At 46.1% G+C, this 20,976-nt stretch overlaps 2 protein-coding genes across 5 annotated transcripts in view; one reads left to right on the top strand and one right to left on the bottom strand.

Annotated features, from left to right (window-relative positions):
* The window catches only part of HMGCS1 (3-hydroxy-3-methylglutaryl-CoA synthase 1), a 29,336-nt gene extending 27,202 nt beyond the window's left edge, over nucleotides 1–2,134 (top strand). For all 3 annotated transcript variants that reach the window (XM_075540995.1, XM_075540997.1, XM_075540996.1), the window contains one exon: nucleotides 445–2,134. In XM_075540995.1, the coding sequence (XP_075397110.1) occupies nucleotides 445–534 (90 nt within the window). In that variant the 3' untranslated portion in view covers nucleotides 535–2,134. The remainder of the gene's footprint in view (nucleotides 1–444) is intronic.
* A 6,968-nt stretch (nucleotides 2,135–9,102) lies between these two features.
* The window catches only part of NIM1K (NIM1 serine/threonine protein kinase), a 66,448-nt gene continuing 54,574 nt past the window's right edge, over nucleotides 9,103–20,976 (bottom strand). For both annotated transcript variants that reach the window (XM_075540994.1, XM_075540993.1), the window contains 2 exons: nucleotides 13,942–14,210; nucleotides 9,103–9,964 (listed from right to left, as the gene is read on the bottom strand). In XM_075540994.1, coding sequence (XP_075397109.1) covers nucleotides 9,215–9,964; nucleotides 13,942–14,210 — 1,019 coding nt within the window. In that variant the 3' untranslated portion in view covers nucleotides 9,103–9,214. The remainder of the gene's footprint in view (nucleotides 9,965–13,941; nucleotides 14,211–20,976) is intronic.

The raw sequence follows: 20,976 nt of genomic DNA, 5'->3' as shown, positions 1-20,976 counted from the left end.
ATATAGTCGAGTATAAGCTGACCCAAATATCAGCTGACACACCTAATTTTACCCCTAAAACTGCATTAAAAATGTGCTGAAAGCGCGGCTTGTGCATGAGTGTCTATGGTAATTAAGTGGGCTGCCCACCATCCCAGTAAGTGTGAAGAAGTCCCCAGTCAGGCCCCGGTGCTTGAGCTGCCAGCGACAAACACAGCGCTGTGGACGGGGAGCCTCAGTGGGCTGCCTTTCTCGGGGGCTACATGGGTAATTTGCTAAATTCACCCTGCAGTGAGCAATGGATATTTGCTTCTCCATGAAAAGCTAGATGGGACATATTGAACATAAACCTCTGACGTTGTTCTTTCTCAGTTTCTCCATAGGAACTGAATAACTACCTTGTCTATTTCCAGGAGAGGGGAAAAAAATCTTTAGCGCTTGAACAGCTGTGTTTTTTTCTTTTAGCATATTCCAAGTCCTGCGAAGAAAGTGCCAAGACTCCCTGCAACAGCCGCAGAACCGGAAGCAGCTGTCATTAGTAATGGGGAGCATTAGATGCTTCTGTGAGGTGCAAGACTTCAGTATGGGGTGGGGTGGATGGGCGACAGGAACGGTTCGGGGAATGGATGTCTGGGGAAAATTATAAAGGATGACATGTTGCCTAAATTTTTGTGTAACTGACATGGAGCCTGCAAACGGTCATGGTCTTTGGAAAGTCTTAGCGAGCATTGTCCTGGCGGTGGTTTAGCCGGTGCTAGAGGTACTCAGCTGGTGTCAAGGGCTCGGGCGACTTGTGTGCATGAAGATAACTTTAAACGTGCTATAATGATAGTGTGCTTCTGACAGAAGAAAGCAGAGGTATTAGTTCCCAATTTTTTTTTAAAGAATTGTGTTTGGGGTTTTTTTAAACGCGCAAGAATTTTGTAATACTTTGAACAAGTAAGATTATTGAAAATGCCCCTAGCATGGGGAATGTGGTCTTAAAAGGTAGTATGCACAAGCCCTGCTTAAAACCTGCTCTTTTTCTAAAACTGGTAGACCTTGAAGGGGAGGTGAAAGAGTTCGGATGGTAACCCTGGTTCTGGAAATGAAAGCTGGCTTCTCTCTAGCCCAGCAGTGACTGAAAGCGATTGTGATGACCTCTAGCAACAGAGCGAGGCTAGCGCAGAGTCTCTGGGAGAGAAAACATGGTCCAAATCAATCCAAGGCGGCCTAGGTCGAAGATCACCATGGAGATCTCATTGGAGCTGTATCCGAGGAAGTGTTTGTGGTTGCCATCCTTCTTTGGTCCTTATTTTGAAGGACAGCTGAAACCTTTTTCTGGATACCTTTTTTCAATGTAAAGTAAAAAGGTGTAGGCGCAGGGCATTCTTGGGTGACTTCTGATGCTTCAGTGTTATAAATCCAACTTAAAGTCTAACAACCCAAATTCATGGTGGTGTAAGTGTTCTTTCTTTTCTTTTTGTCTATATGTGTTTGGTGAAAATAAGGTACAGCCCAAATTTTTACACCGTCTGCTGAGCCAAAAAGCATATCTACTTTAAAGTGTAGAAGTTTTCTCAGATTTTCACCTTCAGAAAAAGACCCCAAAAAACTAAACTATCATGAGATGGATACGAGCACGAGTTAAGACAGTTCTGCAGATCCTTTTGGTGCTGAACATGACATGAGCCTTGTAGATTGTAAAAATGGGGGTAGTTGGAACTACTGTACAGAAGTAAATTTTAAACTATCTGCTGTTAAATTCTGTGAAGTTCAGTTATCTAAAAGTGACTTACATGAATATGAAATGTGATGTTTCAAATTGCAAGGTAATGTGGTGTTTGTAAAATACTGTCTAATATAACCCAGTAGTCTCTTGATCTGTACAGTCACACCTTGTTAAAATGACTTCATTTTAACACCCACTGATATGGATTAATAATGTAAGTTCAGATTTAAAATTGATGGGAACCAATGCATGTAATACTTTTGCAAGTATTGGGAGTTCGGTGTGGTTTGAAGAGTAATTTAACTGTTGGATGCCAGGAAATGGGTTTTCCCAAAGTCCATTGCCAGCAATGGGCAGACCTGTACCTGGAATAGAACATTAACTGTACACCTTATTAACAGAGAGGTGAATAGCTTTGAAATAAAGTTTTAAAGAAATGTTTCAGATATTTGAGTAATCTTTTTGTCCCCTAATGAAATAAGCCTAATATACGTATCCCTTGTTTGTTGGTTTGTTTTAAATAAAGGGCATTCATTTTATTTCATTCATTCAACACTCAACTCCTTTCATTCATCAAGCATTTGAGAACCTAATATATGGGCATGACACTGTTTAAGCCAGAAAATATGTACAAAGTGTGTGGTCTTCAAGAAATCATGAATCTAGTATGGAGAAATGCATACTAGAGCTTTACTCCAAACAAAGACAATTTCCCTAATAGACTGTAAGCATGTATAAACTTTTGCTAAAAGTTTTTATGAAATGATTTACAGAATTTCCTTAGAAACAGAACCCAGGACTAGGGGTTGGCAATTAAAACAGTTGCAGCCAATTACTACCAGCTAGACCTTCTGTTTCTGAAAGGCTCTGTTTCTCTCTCTCTTGTCCCTTTCTCACCCTCTCAACTCTTAGAAATTAGGGATGGAGTCTGATTGATAGCTCCTGCTGCCTCCAACTCTAGCTTCTAATCAGTTCTTATTTTGTCACCATGGCATGTCTAGAGTGAACACACGTATAGTAATAATTTGGGAGCCAATCCCCTTACATCTCTGATGGTTCAGAAAATGAAGGCAGTGCTCTGAGGTCATTTCTATTGCAAATTCTAGAATCTTATATAGCTTAAAGACATCTAGCCACCACCTCTCCTTTGTAAGACCTGTTCATTCTCTACTTTGTGAGCTCTAATGAATAACTGACACGAATAGTAGACAAATGTCAAGCAGAAGCAAACCGCTACATTTGATCTTCCCATGACTTAGCTGCAGCACCTTATTTGCTTGTCTTCAGTTTGGAATGTTCTGAAAGAGATAATGAAGTAGATCTGGATAAAACAAAGAATGTAACAAGATCTTTACATTAATTACAGCTATAAAACATTAACAAGAAAGGGAATGTATAAAGTTTTGGAGTCTTGTTGGCTTATGAATTGTACTGCTAACAATGTCAGTGGTTTGAACCCACAAGTATCTCTGAGGGGAAAAAAGCTGTCTTCTGTAACGATTTAAATTCTTGGAAACCCCAACGGGCAGCTCTACGCTCTCCTGTGGAGTCAACAGAATAGACTTCATGACTGAGTTTTTGAAAATATGTAAGGCTATCTTTCTGTAAACTGTTAAGTCACAGGTTTCTCATTTTTTCGTAGTTGACAGTTATTTGGTACTGAAGATGATCAATAACTACTTCTAATAAGCTTAGATAGCCTGGATGTTCTTCCTAATAAAATGAGACACATGCATCCCTGCCCACCAGGTAGCACTGTGGGTTAGGCATTGGGCTGTTCTGTGTTAGCCTGTATAATTTTGGACAAGTTGGTATAGTTGTGTAATCCATACCTTCTCAGGATTAAAAAACAACAACCCATTTTCTGATTTAATGATTCCCCTTTAGGTAATGTTTCATTTCATTTCTTGACAACTGTTTCCATGGGGACGAATTGTGGAAGTAGTAAAATGAAATCCGCAATGACATCAATAGTTTGATAATGACATCATCTATCATGATGTTGCTTATTGGTCCAGTTGTGAGGGTTTTTCTTAATGTTGAGGTGTAATCCATATTAAAAGCTGTAATCTTTCATCTTCACCAGTAAGTCTTTCACCTTCAGCATGCAAAATATGTTATCTGCATATTATAGGTTAATGAATCTAAAATCTTGATGTCATATCCTTCATATAGTTTGGCTTCTCAGTATATAGATTGAATAAATATTTTGAAGTGATACCGCCCTGACGTACAGCCTTCCTGATGGTAAGCCTTGCCATGCCCACGTGTCCTCTTTGAATAGTACCTCCTATGCAGAGTTTCCGCATGAGCACCGTCTAAGGGTTCTGGAGTGCCCAACTTTCACCATGTCCTCCATTCCTTGTTAGGACCCACACTGCCGCCGCACGTCTTTGCATAGTCAGCAAAGCAGGTAAACATGTTCTGCTTTCGGCCAAGATCCATTTGATATCAATGATAACACTCATTCCACAGCCTTTACTGGCTTGACTTTCTTGACGTTCTCTGAGAGTAAGTCATGAGCAGTGCTGTATCTCCTGAGCAACTGTAGCCATAACAATGTTTTGAAATCATACTGGGGTAGTAAGTTGCATCATAATCTCATTTATCTGTGGTGTTTTTGCAAGAAGCTGATGGATAATAGAGAATGCTGTCAGTTGTAGCTACAGGCAATGTGGAATCTGGATTTTCTCTGGCTTTTATAATGTGGCTTTTGATTTAGAAAATGCATTCTTGATTCCCAGAAAGGTGGATCAAAAGTAGTTCGTGTTTATCTGGCTGGAATCTGCTCTGTTATAATCTAATCTGATGATCTTGGTCATCTTGACATTCCACAGATCATGCAACCACTATCCTGCTGACAGTGCTGAGTTTGCCTCTCAGAACTTAACAAATACTCCAAACACACAAGTATATTGCTCACACGGGTGCCGAGTGTGGGCAGTAAATTTCATGAACAACCAGGGACCTCTGCCCCCTTGATATTGTTAGAGGACTGAGTGGGGGCATGATCAGCTACTCCTTCCACATCAGTTAGTACCCTGCACTCCTTAGCACCAGGAGGCATGGGGTTAGTAGGCCTATTTGGATGTTGGAAGCACATTTTTTACTTGAATTATTTCTCGAACCCATTTACTAAAGCTGCATATTCCAAGTGGGTCACACAAAAGATCAACAACGGTTTCAGACTTCACCATGAACTGCCTTGCAACTCTGGGTGCCATGAGATTTAAACAGCCAGAGTGCGGTGTCGCATCAACGAAACACAGCATTCTATAGTTCTTTAATGCTTCCCCCCCCCCCCCCGCCACCTGTCATGACCCCTGGTCTACCTTACAAGCCCGGCTAGACTGGAACATGTACACTGGTACAGGGAAGAGTTCTCAACATGGAATCCAGGACAGATGAACCCTTCAGGAACAATAGTGGGAGTAGCAATACCGTGAGGGGAAGGGGAAGGTGTGAGGAGACAAGGGAGAAAGGGGGAACCAATTGCAATCATAAACATATTAATACCACTACCCCCTCAGGGGACAAATAAAAACATGGGTTAAGGGAGACAGTGGACAGTGAAAATAATTTATAATTTGTCAAGGGAGGTAGGGTAAAAAGAGCTGATACCAAGGGCTCAAGTAGACAAAATACTTTGAAATGATAACGGCAACATATGTACAAATGTGCTTGATGCAATTGATGTACATATTGTTATAAGAGCTGTAAGAACCCCCAACAAAATGATTTATTAAAAAAGAAATTTAAAAAATAGGAAGTCTTGTCAAAAGAATAGGTCAACTGGAGAACTATAGGCCAAAGAATAGATCATTTTAGCAGCAAAAAGAATGACTGCAATGGATTTCAATATATGACATGAAATAATTCATGAGTGATACTCTAAAAATAAACTGAAAATTAATTTTTATTAGGGGAAAAAAAGAATCCTATACTTGAGCAAGTTCTGGTAGAAGTTGACAGCACAGACCTGTGGGCCATGCTTTCTGCAACAAAGAACGACTCAGGTCCCTAGATGTTATGAGACAACGTGACTAAGCCCCTGAAATCATCTCCTTATGACTTAGGTACTATCAGAGCTATGGAGTCATAAATTTAGATGGGCACAGTGTAAATCCACTGTATAATGGAAATCACTGCAGTGAGGATCGTACAAGTAAATGACATGAACAGGTGACCCAGACTCCTGTAGCACTCGCCTTTGTTACTCTGTTGTATCTTTGTTGTATCTTGTCAACCCACACCTGTGGTCTTATGGGGGAAAGGGCAGTTTCCTACAACCAACTGACAAAATATCACTCTTGGGACTGATTCACAGGTAGCGTGATATGTTGGCAATGGTTGTAAGTGGACTGCTGCCACATGATCATTCAGCAGGGGTGCTTCTAGTGGCAGGCTGGTGAAGGGACATCCACTCAGTGGGCTGAGATGTGAGCTGTACATTTGGTCATCCACTTTATGTGGAGAAGGAAGCATTCTGAAGAATAAACATATATGTATTCCTGGTACAAATAAATGGCTTGTCAGGTTGATCAGAAACTTGGAAGCAGCCATGCTGAACCGTCAAAGGCAATTCTGAGGTTAAGGGTTGGCACAAATGCTATGCCCACTGGAGAGCATCCGCTGGAGAAAAGGCACGCCGCAGTCAAGTAGACCCGCAGTGGTGTCAGCTCCTCTCATCAGTCTCCTTCACGTAATAGATCCATATGTGGAATGGTCCTGTGGCAGGATGGAAGCACTACAGGGGCCCAGTATCATGGACTTCCGCTCACCAAGGCCAATGTATGATCACCCTGCCAACTGTAGCTTTGGATGTTGAGCCTTCAGTATGGCATTAGCCCTGAAAGACAGCAGGTTGACTCCTTTGTCTGCACTGGCGGATCCAATGATTTGTTTTTGGAATGAACACCTACTCTGGACATGGAAGGAGCCCTGGCAGGATAGTGACCACCAAGTCAGTCATTCCAACCCACCAGCTGCCCCTTGGGAGAAAGAGGAAGGCTTTGGCTCCCACAATGATCTACGAACACAAACCCAGGAGGGCCGTGTCTAGTCTGCTATGGCAGGGCCACTCGTCAGAATCACCTCCATGGCAGGGAGTTTGGTTTTGGATTCGCTCCTTGCACGAACCACTTCAGAGTGCTTTAGCCACACATCTTCCTCCAAACTCTGAGGCAGTGACCGTTTCTTTTTTCTTTCTTAAATCATTTTAGTGGGGCCTCAAACAACTCTTACCACAATCCATACATCCACCCATTGCACATTTGGACATTTTTTGCCCTCATCAAAACATTTGCTTTCTACTTGAGCCCTTGGTATCAGCGCCTCATTTCCCCCCTCCCTTCCTACCTCTTCCCTAATTAACCCTTGATAATGCATAAATTTATAAATTATTATTATTGTCACGTCTTACACTGTCTGATGTCTCCCTTCATCCACTTTTCTGTTGTCCGTCCCCCAGGGAGGGGGTTATATGGGATTGGTTCTCCCTTTCTACTCCACGTTCTCCTTACCCTCCTGGTATCACTACTCTCATTATTGGCCCTGAGGGGTTTATCTGTCCTTGATTCCCTGTGTTTCCAGCTCTTATCTGTACTAGTGTACATCCTCTGGTCAAGCTGAATTTGTAAGGTAGAATCGGGATCTTGATAGTGGGGGAAGGAAGCATTTAAGAACTAGAGGAAAATTTGGATGTTTCATCCTTGCTATACTGCACCCTAACTGGCTCATCTCCCTGCGACCCTTCCATAAGGGGATGTCCATTTGCCTACAGATGGGCTTTGGGTCTCCACTCTGCGCACTCCCCCTCATTCACAATGATATGATTTTTTGTTCTTTGATACCTGATCCCATCGACATCTCGTGATCACACAGGCTGGTGTGCTTGTTCCATGTGGGCGTTGTTGCTTCTCAGCTACATGGCTGCTTGTTTGCCTTCAAGCCTTTAAGACCCCAGAAGCTATATCTTTTGATAGCCAAGCACCATCAGCTTTCTTCACCACATTTGCTTATGTACACATTTGTCTTCAGCGATCATGTCGGGAAGGTGAGCATTATACAATGCCGGTTTAATAAAACAAAGCGATCTTGCATTGAGGTAGTACTTGAGTATAGGCTCAATGTCCACATGCTACCTTAATACTAAACCTATAAATATATGCACATAGATCTATTTCCCCATCATCACATATAAATATATTTTCATATGTACATGCCTGTATTGAGACTTCTATAAATACCCTTGCCTCCTACTTCCTTCCTCTATTTCCTTTTACTTTCCTCTTGTCCCACTATCATGTTCATCCTTCATTTGAGTTTCAGTAATTCCTCTCAATTACATTGCCCTTGTTCAAGCCCTACCAGGCCTCCAACACCCTCCTCGCCATTGATTTTGGATCACTTGTTCCCTTGTCCCCTGGGTTTGTTAACACCCACTACCTTTCCCCCAATCTCCCCCTCTCCCATATCCCCCCAGAACTGTTATTGTTTTTCTCCTCCAGGTTGTTTATGCCGCCTATCTTTTCTAGATAGACGGTAGTGACCACTTCTCTGCAGGTTTTGACATCTTTGTGCCACCTAAGAGCAACGTGCCCTAGGCCAATGCTGTCTGTGTACCTCTTATGTCGCTGCAGAGATTCTCTGGACGCACAACAGCACAATCTGGACGTGTGGGGCAAATGACATGCACAGGGCCACACTCGACCAATGGGGGAGAGGAACTGATGGGCAAAGGCTGTCCCTTTGATCCCTGGGCAGATGCCTGAGCTGTGTTTTCTCGGGCTCTTCAGAAGGTCCTGCATGAGTGACCACCAGACTGCCTCTTGCTCAGGTATCTTTGTAATCGGCTTGCCCCGCTTCCCCTGCTCCTCACTCCTGCTCTCTGGATAAACGGCTGTAGATGGAGACCTCCTCATCTCAAACGTCCTAGTTGCCTAGAATGCTCTTGGCCTGCTTTTCTAGAGTGACCTGCTTCTCACTCAGATCTCAGACTGCCATCACCTCCCTAACAATGTACTCCAAAGTAGCAAGCTCATGAATATCAGATGGCTCTTTTGAAAATCTCTGCCCATCATTTCATATTAGCAGGGTTTTTTTCTTTAACAAAAAATGTGTGTGTGTGTGCGTGTGTGTGTGTGTGTGTGTGTGTGTTGAGGTCTTTTGCACTCGAATGTCCTGCACACGAGAGGAACAGCCTGGTCTCTCTTAGTCTCTGCTGTTTTCCCAGTGTCTTAAACACTTCCTGCCACATAGTAGATTCTGAATAAATCAGTGCTGGTTGAATGACTTAATCCCAGATCTTGAGAGCAAGCCAAGGTCCCAAGCAAGCTGACATCGGAACTAAAGAACATCTGGGGCGGGTGGGTGGGTGGTGGTGGTAAGAAAATGCATAGCTCAAAGGCATCTATTGAAATTTATTTAAAAATGATAAAAATATCTCCACAATCAAGTTGTCTGTGAAAAAAATTGAAAAGCCATCACAATGATCTTGGTCCATTACCAAGCGTCTAAAGCAATTTATAAAATTGAACAGAATTTGGACGTGTGTCTTATCCCTCGGTAGACCCGCGACCCCTTCTTCACATCCCTTCCTTTCGGGTCTGGCAGTATCATTACTGGGACGCCTTCCAGGGCCTTTCTCCTCTGGACTCGATGTAAAATGATTCGGTAGACCCCTGTGATGGCGCTGCGAGTGTCCCTCCCTCGGTTATTTCGGATATGCTCCTCAGTAATCCCCAGGTGCTCTAAAGTGCTTTTGACCTCGTTTTCTTCTTCTTTGAGGATGCTGGCTTCGGACAAATGTTTTGGATCCAGCTGGAAGGGTTCTAGAGGGATGGGGAACGGTACCCCGTGCATCCACTCAGCGCTCATGATGGCGTCGATCCCGTATCTCTCCGTGGGTATGGGCTGCAGGACCCCTCGGAGGAGCCGGTGGCAGGGCGCCGACACGTGCGGAGGCACGCTATAGGCGCCCTCCAGGACGCTGTTCTTCAGCTTGGTCACGGTCTCCGCCCGGAAGGGCATGGTGCCAGTCACCATAAAGAACAGCAGCACGCCCAAGGCCCAGATGTCCACGTAGACGCCCACGTAGTGCTCATCCCGGAAAAGCTCTGGGGCGGCGTACGGAGGGGACCCACAGAAAGTGTTCAGCATCTCACCTTTCTTGCTGACTGTGCTGAATCCGAAATCCCCCACTTTCACGCACGCGTTGCTGGTGTAGAATACGTTTTCTGCCTTTAGATCTCGGTGAATAATTTGGTTTTCGTGCTGTGGAAGAAGGCGCAAGGGGAGAGTTGTTATTTTCAAAGGGAAAAACGGACATAAAAAAAATTTAAAACAATCACCAATTGCTCAGACACACAAACTCAGTGTCAATCAACTTGCTTTATGTCAGCGAAGCTCCAGGCAGTATTTCTCAACCTTCCTCAGGCCGCAACCCTTTAATACAGTTCCGCATGTTGTGGTGACCCCCAACCATAACATTATTGTCATTGTTACTTCATCACTATCAATTTGCTACTCTTATGAATCGGGCAACTGCTGTGAAAGGGTCATTCAACCCCCAAAGGGGTCGCGGACCCACAGGTTGAGAATGGCTGGTCCAGAGCAACACTGTCATAACCTTTCTCCACAGGCAGCACCTACACCCCCAAATCAAGCAGCGGTCCTAGTCTGTGCGCTGACGGACTGCAGTCTGTTCCACCGTGTGCACTCCGGAATTAGTGCCGGAAATAAGGACTGGGTCTTATACAACTGCACAGTGCAAAACACAATGAAACTGCCCTCCTCGGTGCTGTAGAGGTGGCGTTTGAGTGGGGGTGGGAGGGGAGTTATCCTGTGTGGGAACAGAAAGATTTCTCCCAAGTTGTCTCCCCCAAGCATATGTTAGACTTAGGACACTGCTTACAGCTAATGGTAAATGATTGTCAAGTTACCTCCCTGAAGGCAATCAGTTGGCTGGTCCCACCACAAATAGGGCCCACTCAGGCTGTTAGGGACAATGGGCTACTTCTCCCTAAAGGCTTGCAGTCACCAGTTTGGTCCCTACAGGGTGGGGTTTACACCCTACTAATAATGGTTTCAATGAAGATCCAGAGAACAGGTCAAACCTGCTCAGTGACATCCAAAGTTAGGTTGCCATCCTGGGACCCGCCCTTCTTGTCCCAGGTGTGCCCACAATCCCTCCTCTTCCTATTGCGTGTATGTCCCTAGATTGTCTCCCTCTCATTGCTGTATAACCATAGTGCAACCCCTTCCTGTGACGTATGTTTTTACCTGTAATTAGGGGGCTTGCATGCCCCCCAAAGGTATATAAGCCTGGGTTAGCAATGAAGAGCTCTCTTGGCCTCTCATCGGCTCCCCCTCCTCTCTGGCCCTCACTCCCCTGTTCTCTTTCCCCTTGTCCTCCTTCTCCTCACCCTCTCTCCTGCCCTCCAGTGTCCCGTCTCCACATGGGCCACTGAGAGGGGCTGAGGTGAGCATGCTACCATGTAATGTGTCTGACTCCATTATTTCAATCTCTCTCTTATCTCTCATGCTCTTGATGACTTTATTATAATATTTATATATCTCAACCATACAATTGTGTGTATTGAACCATGATTAATTGGGGAAGGCTGGCCTTTCCCCCACACTCCTGCCTGAGCAATCTCTTGACGGGCCAAGACCCGGGTAAGGCTCTAACACCAGATCCCACTGCAGGTTGTGAGCCGCATGCCCTGTCCCCAGCCCAACCTTGGCCTGCCAGGCCCAGATCAATGACTTGAGAATTCTTGACCTGTTCTGTCTTAAGAACTCTTGGGAAATGGTTTCATGTTCCTCTTCCCAATGAATGTCCTGGGATGCAGCTCCAGGCTTTGTAGCCTGATGGCCTGGTTAGTTCTAGGTGCAGCCATGCCAGCTGGATAATTTTAGCATCAGTTTCTTCCTCTTAAAGGAGGTTGAGAACCACCTCAATTGGTTGCTATGAGAACTGTAAACGCTGCTGCGGTTACAGTGCCCGGTGTCGTCCCGGCACGTAGTCTGCGATTCACTCTTCCCTTTTTCAGAGAGCTCGGAGGATGGCATGATGCAGTACCTCAGGAGACTTGAGTCTTGGACCCTATATTGCTCGGTTATTTTTTGCTCTCCCACCAGAATCCTTTTCCAATAGAGTTTGCAAGTCTTTGTCTATCAATTCTCTTTGCTTGGTTTGAACCTGACCCCAGGAAAGGTCACTAAAGCACCCATTCAAAACCTGTTGTCATCAAGTCAATTCACAGTGACTCCACCTAAGAGACTAGAACTGTCCCAGTAGAGTTCCCAAGGCTGTCATCTTTAAAGAAACAGTCACATCATTCTCCCTTCCCTTTCCTCAGCCCCCAAACCCAAACCCACGGCCACCAAGTCATTGGATTCATAGTGATCCTACAGATTTCCCAACTTGTACATCTTTACCGGAATAGATCACCTGTCTTCCTCCCTCAGAACAGCTGGTGGGTTTGACCTGCCAACCTTGCAAGCAGTTCGCAGTCCAAGGTTTACCTGACGGCACTGCCAGGGCTCCTGCCCCTCTGCACAGGGCCACCGAAGGGACAACTGGTAACAGGTCTGAAATACTCAACATCACTATTAGGCCCCTCTGTCTTGCTCCATTCTTTTCTCTCCTCCATCCCTTATTTATTGCTATTTTGGGCCCTGTAGGTCACTAATTCCTCGGTGGGTGAAGTTTTGGCCAGACTACTGGTCCAGTTCTTGCATCACAGAGGAGAGAACTAGAAACCTTTCAACTGCAACAAGTGTCTGTTTTGTACTAGATGGACAGACCACTTGGAACAAGATCTGGGTAAACTGTGTATGCCAATCATGTCTGAAAGCCAAAGTCATCCTGTGCGCCTAGCAATGTGATCTCCAAGAGAGAGGCTACAAAAGCATCCATTCGCAGAAAAACGCAGGTGTCTGCTTTCATATTACAGATTTGTCTAAGGAATCATCAAATAACTAAAATAAGAATGCCATCATGGGCTTTTAATCTGCTGGGCAAAGAAGGAGCTCACCCAAGGCAGAAAATGCAATATGAGTTAATGTGAGATTAAAGAAAGTACGAGAGAGAGAGAGAGAGAGAGAGAAACTAAGATGGGTCAACAAGTATGGGTCGGAGTTGGAATGTTGGAGAAGCTTAGAGGGCAGAGGACATCTTAGAGTTAAGCAGGTCAGGCCTGGAAGCAGGGAGGAGCCAGCTGTCCTGTACTAGATGAGGTTCCAGATGTGAGCGTGACCACAGAGTAAGTTGACATCCATACTGGCCCTTTGAGGGATATAGAAAGACTTTTCCCCAGCTTTGTCTTCCCCAAAGAGATGTCAAACATTAGAGGCTGTTTGCACATGGTGGGAGGTCAGATGCTTAGAGATATTCTCCCTGAGGACACCTACAGTGGGGTTCATACCCTACTGATAATAGTTTCAATGGAGAGCCAGAAAACGGGTCAAAATTGCTCAGTGACATCCAAAGTTAGGCTGCCATCCTGTATCTAGGTTCCGCCCATCTTGTCACATGTGTACCCTCAATCCCTCTACTTCCTATTGCGTTTACACCTCTAGATCATTCCCCTTTCATTACTGTATTACCTATAGTGCAACCCCTTCTGTGACATATGTCTTTACTTGTAATTAGGGGGCTTTCATGGCCCCCAAATATATATAAGCCTTTGTTATAAATAAAGAGCTCTCTCCCCCTGGCGCTCTCCCCCATCCTCTCCTAGTTCCTGATCCCCCTTGCTCACCTGTCCCCACTCCCCATGTCCTTCCTCTTCCTTCCTCTCATGCCTTCTCTGTCAGAGCTGTGTGCGGGCCTGGCTGTTGAGATCATGGCTGTCCAGAAGGTTAGCATGCTACCCTGAAATGTGTCTGACTCCATTATTTCAATCTCTCCTTATTCTCTATGATTTATATATATATATATATATATATATATATATATATATATATTAACCATACGATTACGCCTATCAAACCCACAATTAGTTTGGGGGTTGGCCTTCCCCCACAGCTGCTCACAGGTACTTTCTGCCAACTTCCCTAGAAGTTAAGAGACTGCTGTGTCAGTGGACAGCCCTGACCATTGCTTCACAGGCCAAGGTTACCCTCCCAGCCAGACTTGAGGCACTCACAGAGTATCTGTCTGGCCTTGATGGACTAAGCTACTACAGCCATCAATGAGGACTTTAGTGGGGGCAGGCCTATTACTCCCAGGGCCCCCTGCTCACCATGTGCTTCACTGCCGATACAATCTGGGAGAAGATGTGCTTGCTTTCTGGCTCTGAGAGCTTCCCTTCAGTGCTAATTTTACCAAAGAGCTCCCCACCCCCCGCATACTCCATCACCAAGTGGAGCTTAGAGAGGGTCTCCACGACTTCATAAAGGCGGATGATGTTGGGATGGTGCAGTTTTTCCATGCTGGAGATTTCTCGGGATAGTAGTCTTTGGGTTTTCTGGTCTAACTTGGTCTTGTCCAGGATCTTAATGGCCACCTTTTCTGAAAGAACAGAAGGAAGGAAGAAAAAGATCAAAGTCGGTACACCAGTGATGAGGAGCCGAGAGAGACAGAAGTGAAGGGATCTCGGCTGGAGCTGTACACCTTACGGGCACAGAGGCTGTTCCCCAGCCCACAGGACTCCTAGAGCATCCCTTCAGGTCGTGAGCAACACTTGGACCAGTGTGAGTCTTCCACACCCAGGCCGGGATGCCAACTCCTGCCTCCCACCGGAGGCTTCAGTGTTTGATGATGCTGACCTAACTTTCAGGAGAAAGTTGGAGCTCTAGAGAAACCTTCTATACCAGACCCAACTCATCTCTTGTGCGTCAACTTCCATCATTCCACAAGCCCCACCTGGCTGTGCACCCTTCAGTCCAACCGTCACAGAACATTTTGCTCTGAACATTCATACCTGAGAAACTTTCCTCTCCCTTCCTTCCTTCTCCCCATCACTCCTCCTCTGTTCTTTACTCAACTAACAGCTGCTTACCCTTCAAGGTGAGCCTCAGCGTTCACCTTTCAGGAACCCTTCGGCCACTTACCCTGGGTAGATCACATGGCCAGAGTTTGTATTCAGAGCTCCAATGCACTATAGTCCCAGGAAGATGACCTACTGTCCTCCCAGCAAGGGGATGCTCTGATCTCCCCTTCTATCATCTCCTTCCCCACACAGACTATGCTTTATGTGACCTTGATCGTGTTTGGCACATAAAATAACGGTGTACGATACACAGTAGGAGCCCTAGTGGCAGAGTGGGCTGCGTGTCGGGTCAGCAGTTTAAACCGACCAGCTATGTGAACCCACCAGTCCCACCTCCGAGGAGAAATGGCGCTTTCAGCTCCTGTAAAGATTTACAGCCTCGGAACGCCAGAGGCCCCTGCGAGTCAGAGGGGACTTGTGGGCAGTGAGAGAGAGAGAGATGCACCAGTGTGCAGGGCTTACAAAAGGTTGGTGAGGGCATGAAGCAATAGCTGCTGATGGGGATTAAAATGGTCCGACCCTTCTAGACTGTGGTTTGGTATTCTGCATCACAAGCCTTTCAAAATGCTCACACCCTGTGGCCCAGCCACTTCCCGTTCGGCAGTTAATCTTCTGAAAGGAGCTTGGCACGTGTACAGGGATGTGTGATAAACAAGGATGGCGTGATATCCAAATACTACACGATCTCGCTTATATGACATAGCTGGACTAGGCACTAACGAGAGCGCAGCATTGATTCAGCATGAGGGCAGGGAGGAGGGAAGGGTGAGTTTAGGGTACGCAGAGTTCCTGTTGACGGGGATGGATGGCGGATGGATGCTGGGGATGGGCCGCAACGTGATTAGTGAAATTAGAGCCAGTACAGTGCACCCCTGAAAAATCATGATCTAGCAAACATGTCGCCTATGTGTCCACCACAACTGTCCTCCCGCCAACAGAACAAAAAGAGAAGCTTGTAGTGCTTGGAGGAGCCAAGAGGCTGAGAGGCAGTGTGGTGCGCCTCTTCGCTGTCGCCCGAGGATGCCGACCGTTGTTTATTGAGACGAGAAGGTGGCCAGCATCTAACAAGTGAGGAAAAATGCAAGTGCACATGTTCACAGACGAACGCAGATCTGGCCGGATTTTCTCCAAAATGTTGAGTGGGGTTGATTGGTGGTGGTTACGCCCTTTATTCACATCTCATGGGCTGTGACAAGTCCCCGGTGGGACAGCACGCACTGCGCTGCTACAGAACGGTTATTTTTTAACCAGAGTGGGGGGTCATAAATGGTTGACCTGTCAACCTTGTTTTTCCTGCTTATCCGTTTTTTCTTTTTTTCCGTAATGAGATAGATGAATTGTGTACTAACCATGGCTATTAGTTGACCGTGAATCTATCTTTACTCTGAAGGAAACCTCGTTCTGGGGTGGCGGTGGAGGTTCGAGTCACTGTCAGAGACTGAGGCCACCCAGAGGCACCTCAGAACAAACACCTGGTGATCAGCTGTAAAAACATCAGCCCCGGACAACATGCCGGGGCACAGTTCTGCCGTGACACACCTGAGGTTGCTGGGAGCAGGGCTCGAATCCCCAGCAATGCGTGCTAGGTCTTCTTCCTTTGAAGGGATGCTTGGTGAAGGCTTCGCCCCCCCCCCTCGGGGGCAGGAGTAGAATGGGGGACTGAGAAAGTGAGGGCTTCTTTGAATTCCGCATGTCAGCCGCCTCTCTCACCTGACTCTAGCTCTGACCCCTTCCCTGCACTTTGGATGAAATTAGATCCTAGGCATGTCTCAATGCATACATGCCTAATCATGTAAAAACTGTAAAAGCCCTGGTATCCAATCTGTCATCTGTGAAGGGCTCCGTCTATAAACCCATTCTTTTAAAAACGAGAGATGAACATCAGTCTCCTAGACCCCAAGACCAGAAGACCCGAATGGAAAGGTGACTGCCACTAGCACATGCTCAGAACAAGACCACAGGAGAGGGTCCTGGATAGACTGAGAGGGAAATGTGGGCGAAACACAAGATGATCAACGAGCTAAGGTTTAGTGGTCAGATACAGACTAGCAGAACCATCCAGACCAGGAATCTGGAAATGAATCACCTCCTTGGGTCAAGTTTCAACCAAACAATAGCCAGGTCAATCAGGGGAACAACCACCCCAGTCAGGTGTACACGTCTAAGACTAATCAACCATATGAGAGCAATGTAGCCCAGGACGAAGGCAGGTTACTAAAGGAGGAGACATGGAAATAGGAAATATAAGGAGAGGGCTCCAAACTGATCATGGCAATGACTGCTCAGTTCTTTTTAATATAGTTAAATCATTGAATTTAATGGTACGTGATTTGTGTTCAATAAAATGGTTTTAAGATGATAATGGTCTTTTAAAAAAAAGGAAACAAAGAAGACGTGGGGCAAGTTTCGAGGACTACAGTGAAAGACATGAAGCAAATGTGTGGGAATGGTTGAATGGAAAACTGATGTAAGCCTCTGCCCAATTCACCATCAAGAGCTAAAAATAGATAAGTAAATGAAATGCAAAAGTAAAACTTCGGCAAGCATGTATGAGATAAAACTAGGCATTGTCTGCAGTTAAAAACGATAACCTGAAAACAAACCCAAACAAAAAATCCCTCCTGCAAGTGTGGGAGCATTCGGAGGGGGGAGGGCTAGGAGAATGGGGCTGTGCCTGGGAAGCTGATGACACTGACACTGTGCTCAAGGACCTTGGAGAACTCACAGTGATGCTGGGGACCAGGAATGAGGAAGCATGCCCCCAAATCAGTCCAGGTGACAGGCAGGAGTCAGATCATCCAGTCTCGGAGTTGTTTCAAGAAATGTGATTTTGACGTGTGGCAATCCCATATGAATCTCAGAACCGCTCCTTTGGGATTCTGAGACTGGAAATGTTTGCAGGAGCAAATGACTTTAACTTTCTCAAATCAGAGCAACTGGTGGCTTTGAACTATTGACCTGTAGGTTAGCAGCCACTAAGCTGCTACTCAACAGCCAGGGCTCCTTCTCTGTCCTTCCAAAACAACAAACCCCTCCAAACAAACCAAACCCCTCACTGCCATCAAGTCAGTGTTGACTCCTAGAAACCTCCTGTGGGTTTCCAAGACTGCCACTGTATATGGGAGTAGAAAGCCCAGTCTTTCTCCCAAGGAGCTCCTGGTGGTTTTGAACTGCCAACCATGCAGATGGCAGCCCAACTCATAACCACTACACCATCAGGGCTCTGCAAGGTTGAGGGCGAGTGCTTTCATCTGATTTCTGTTTTAGCAAGAGAACTATGGCTGCAGGGGAAACTAGAGAGAAGAGGAACAAGGCTGAGGACAGAGGCTGGCTCTGGTGGTGACTAGCAACCCAGAGAGAGGACTCCTGGTGGTGGTGAGGAAGAGGGAAAGATGGAGATGGCTAGAGAGGAGTCCGCCACACATCCCACTTAACAGGCAACACATCCCCTAAGCCAGGATTTGCAAACCCATACGTCCCTGAGGTCTAGGTGGTAATAGAGAAGGAGGGTTCATGTGAGACAGTAGGAGTAACAGGGCTGTACCTCTGCCTAGAACTCCCTTTCTCCTGTGTCCTGTGACGTTTCTTAGACCTCAGCACAAGCCTTTTCTTCTCAACACCTCTTTCTCCCCTCGAGGTACATCACACTCTCGTTGCCATATTCCATGGCCACCTGCATCAGGCGCTTCCTGTCTGTCTGTTACACCACTGCCAGTGCCTATAAGGTGGGCAGTGTATCTTATTCATTTCTGAAAGGTCCAGAATGAAGTGTGTGCTCAGGAGATGTCCATTATATGAAAGAAGAGGAGGGGGAGGGAAGAAATGAATGAATAAGCTGGGAGAGAAGAATCTTCAAAACATAAATCCAGAGAGACAGAAAGGAAGCCAAGATGAGGAAAGAGGTCAGCAGCCGGCAGCAGGGGAGACACCCGTGGTCTCTCTCACTTGTACTAGTGACAGCAGATGGGATATGAAATATTCAGAAGCTGAGTGCATCCTCTCTTTGGATATATTTCTAATGAGGCGGAAAGGGAACTCCGTGAATCTCAGCTTGCAGGGCCTGAGGGGAGCTGTTATTATATAGCTGTTAGCTAGGAAAATAGACCCTTGTCTTCAGAGCCCTCCACGGGAACCTTCTTTCTAAGGATCCGGAACAGCTGGTACCTCTCTTGCCTGCTGTCCTGGAACAGTTCCACTGCCTTCCTGGGAACAGTCTGAATGTCGGAGTTAGTCTATTCATGTTTGCTAGAAAAGCTGATGGCCAGTAGGGGACCATCCTTGTGCATACCTCAAACTACACTCATCTGACATGGCCTGGCCATGAGACAAGGCATGTGACATTTCTGACAAGGGTTTCTACATCAGTCCCTAAGCCACCTTCAGAGGATGCTCAACCTTTCTCTATTCCACGCACGCCAGCATGGCCTCTCTCGTTCTCACAAACCACAGTCACAGACAGCCCATCACTGCCTGACTAGACTTTAGATTCTCTCTCTTTGCACTTGGAATGGAGAGGGAATTATATCGGGATAAAACTCAAAGCCATAGAAGCACACCAGCCTGTGCGATTACGAGGTGTCAAAGGGATCAGGTATAAGGCATCATCAGAACAAAAAATCTTACCATAGTCAATGAGGGGGGGGAATGCAGAATGGAGACCCAAAGCCCATTTGTTGGCCACTGGAGATCCCCTTGCAGAGGGGTCTAGGGGAGGAGATGAGTCAGTCAGGGTGCGATGTAGCACCGATAAAGAATACAGCTTTCCTCCAGTTCCTAAATGCTTCCTCCCCCCCCCCCAGCCCCACTATCATGATCCCAATTCTACCTTGCAAGTCTAGCTAGACCAGAGGATGTGCACTGGTGCACATAAGAGCTAGAAGCACAGGGAATCCAGGGCAGATGATCCCTTCAGGACCAGTGGTGTGAGTGGCAATACTGGGAGGGCAGAGGGAGAGTGGGTTGGAAAGAGGGAACCGATTACAAGGATCTACATGTGACCTCCTCCCTGGGGGACGGACAGCAGAAAAGCGGTGAAGGGAGATGTCGGACAGGGCAAGATATGACAAAATAATAATTTATAAATTATCAAGGACTCATGAGGGAGGGGGGAGCGGGGAGGGAGGGGTAAAAAGAGGACTTGATGCAAAGGGCTTAAGTGGAGAGCAAATGCTTTGAAAATGATGAGGGCAATGAATGTACAGATGTGCTTTACACAATTGATGTACATATGGATTGTGATAAGTTGTATGAGCCCCTAATAAAATGTTTTAAAAAAACCTCACTGCCACGGAGTCCATGCCGACTCACAGTGACCCTCTAGGACGGGGGAGAACTGTCTGTGAGTGTCCAAGAGGAACTGCTCACAGGAATAAAAAGCCCCATCCTTCTCCCATGGAGCCGTTGATGGTTGCGAACTGCTGCCACATTGGCTTGCAGCCAATGAGCAACCATTACGCTACCAGGCAATAAAGTTAAGAGGTCGTTTAGAGGAGCTAATCAAGACAACCAGTCTGGGCCTTGCGCATTCTGAGAAGGAAGCCGAGAAAGCCACGCTGCAGAAAGGACTGGGAAGGTTGAAGAGATTCGTCAGGGGAAGTAGAAATGAGAACGCAAGAGGCTCCAGAGAAATAGAAGAAGTTGGGAAAAGCAGTTTCTTGAAACCTGACTTGATTTCCCTACTATGAGTCCCTAGAATTCCCCTGCACATGATAGGTCTTCTCAAAGTGAGCTAAGAGGGTGAGCTTCTGCTCCTTGAAATGAATGATGCTTATCTCAGACATGTCTAAACGGAGAGTAATTGTTAATAATAATAAGAAGAAGGGGGAGAACAAAAAGCAGAATAATAATAGAAAACATCTAATAAGTGGGTTACGCATTGGGCTGCTAACTGTGTGGTCAGCAGGTCAAACCCATTAGGTGCTCCCTGGGATAGAGGAGGCTTTCTACTCCTGTAAAGATGCGTAGCCTTGGGAACCCAAAGGGCTAGCCCTCCTCTGCCTGTGGGGTTGCTATGAGCCAGGATTGACTCAATGGCAGAGTTTGGTTTGGGGGTGGTTTTGTGTAAGCATGTAGCTGGTAACCAAAAGCTTTGAACCCACTCAGTTATACTAAGGAGACATTATCTAGTGCTCTGGTTCCATAAAGATCATTAATAAAAGGAGAGCCAAGCTCATTGCTATTGACCCAATTCCTACTCAGAGGGACCCTGTACAGGGGTTCTGAGGCTACTGATCGTGAAGGGAGCAAATAACCTCCACTTTCTCCCGCAGAGTGACTGATGGGTTT

Source organism: Tenrec ecaudatus, chromosome 2 (assembly GCF_050624435.1).
Source record: "Tenrec ecaudatus isolate mTenEca1 chromosome 2, mTenEca1.hap1, whole genome shotgun sequence".
Taxonomy (NCBI): Eukaryota; Metazoa; Chordata; class Mammalia; order Afrosoricida; family Tenrecidae; genus Tenrec; species Tenrec ecaudatus.
The sequence above is the reverse complement of the archived record's forward strand: the minus strand, read 5'-3'. Positions and strand labels throughout refer to the sequence as shown.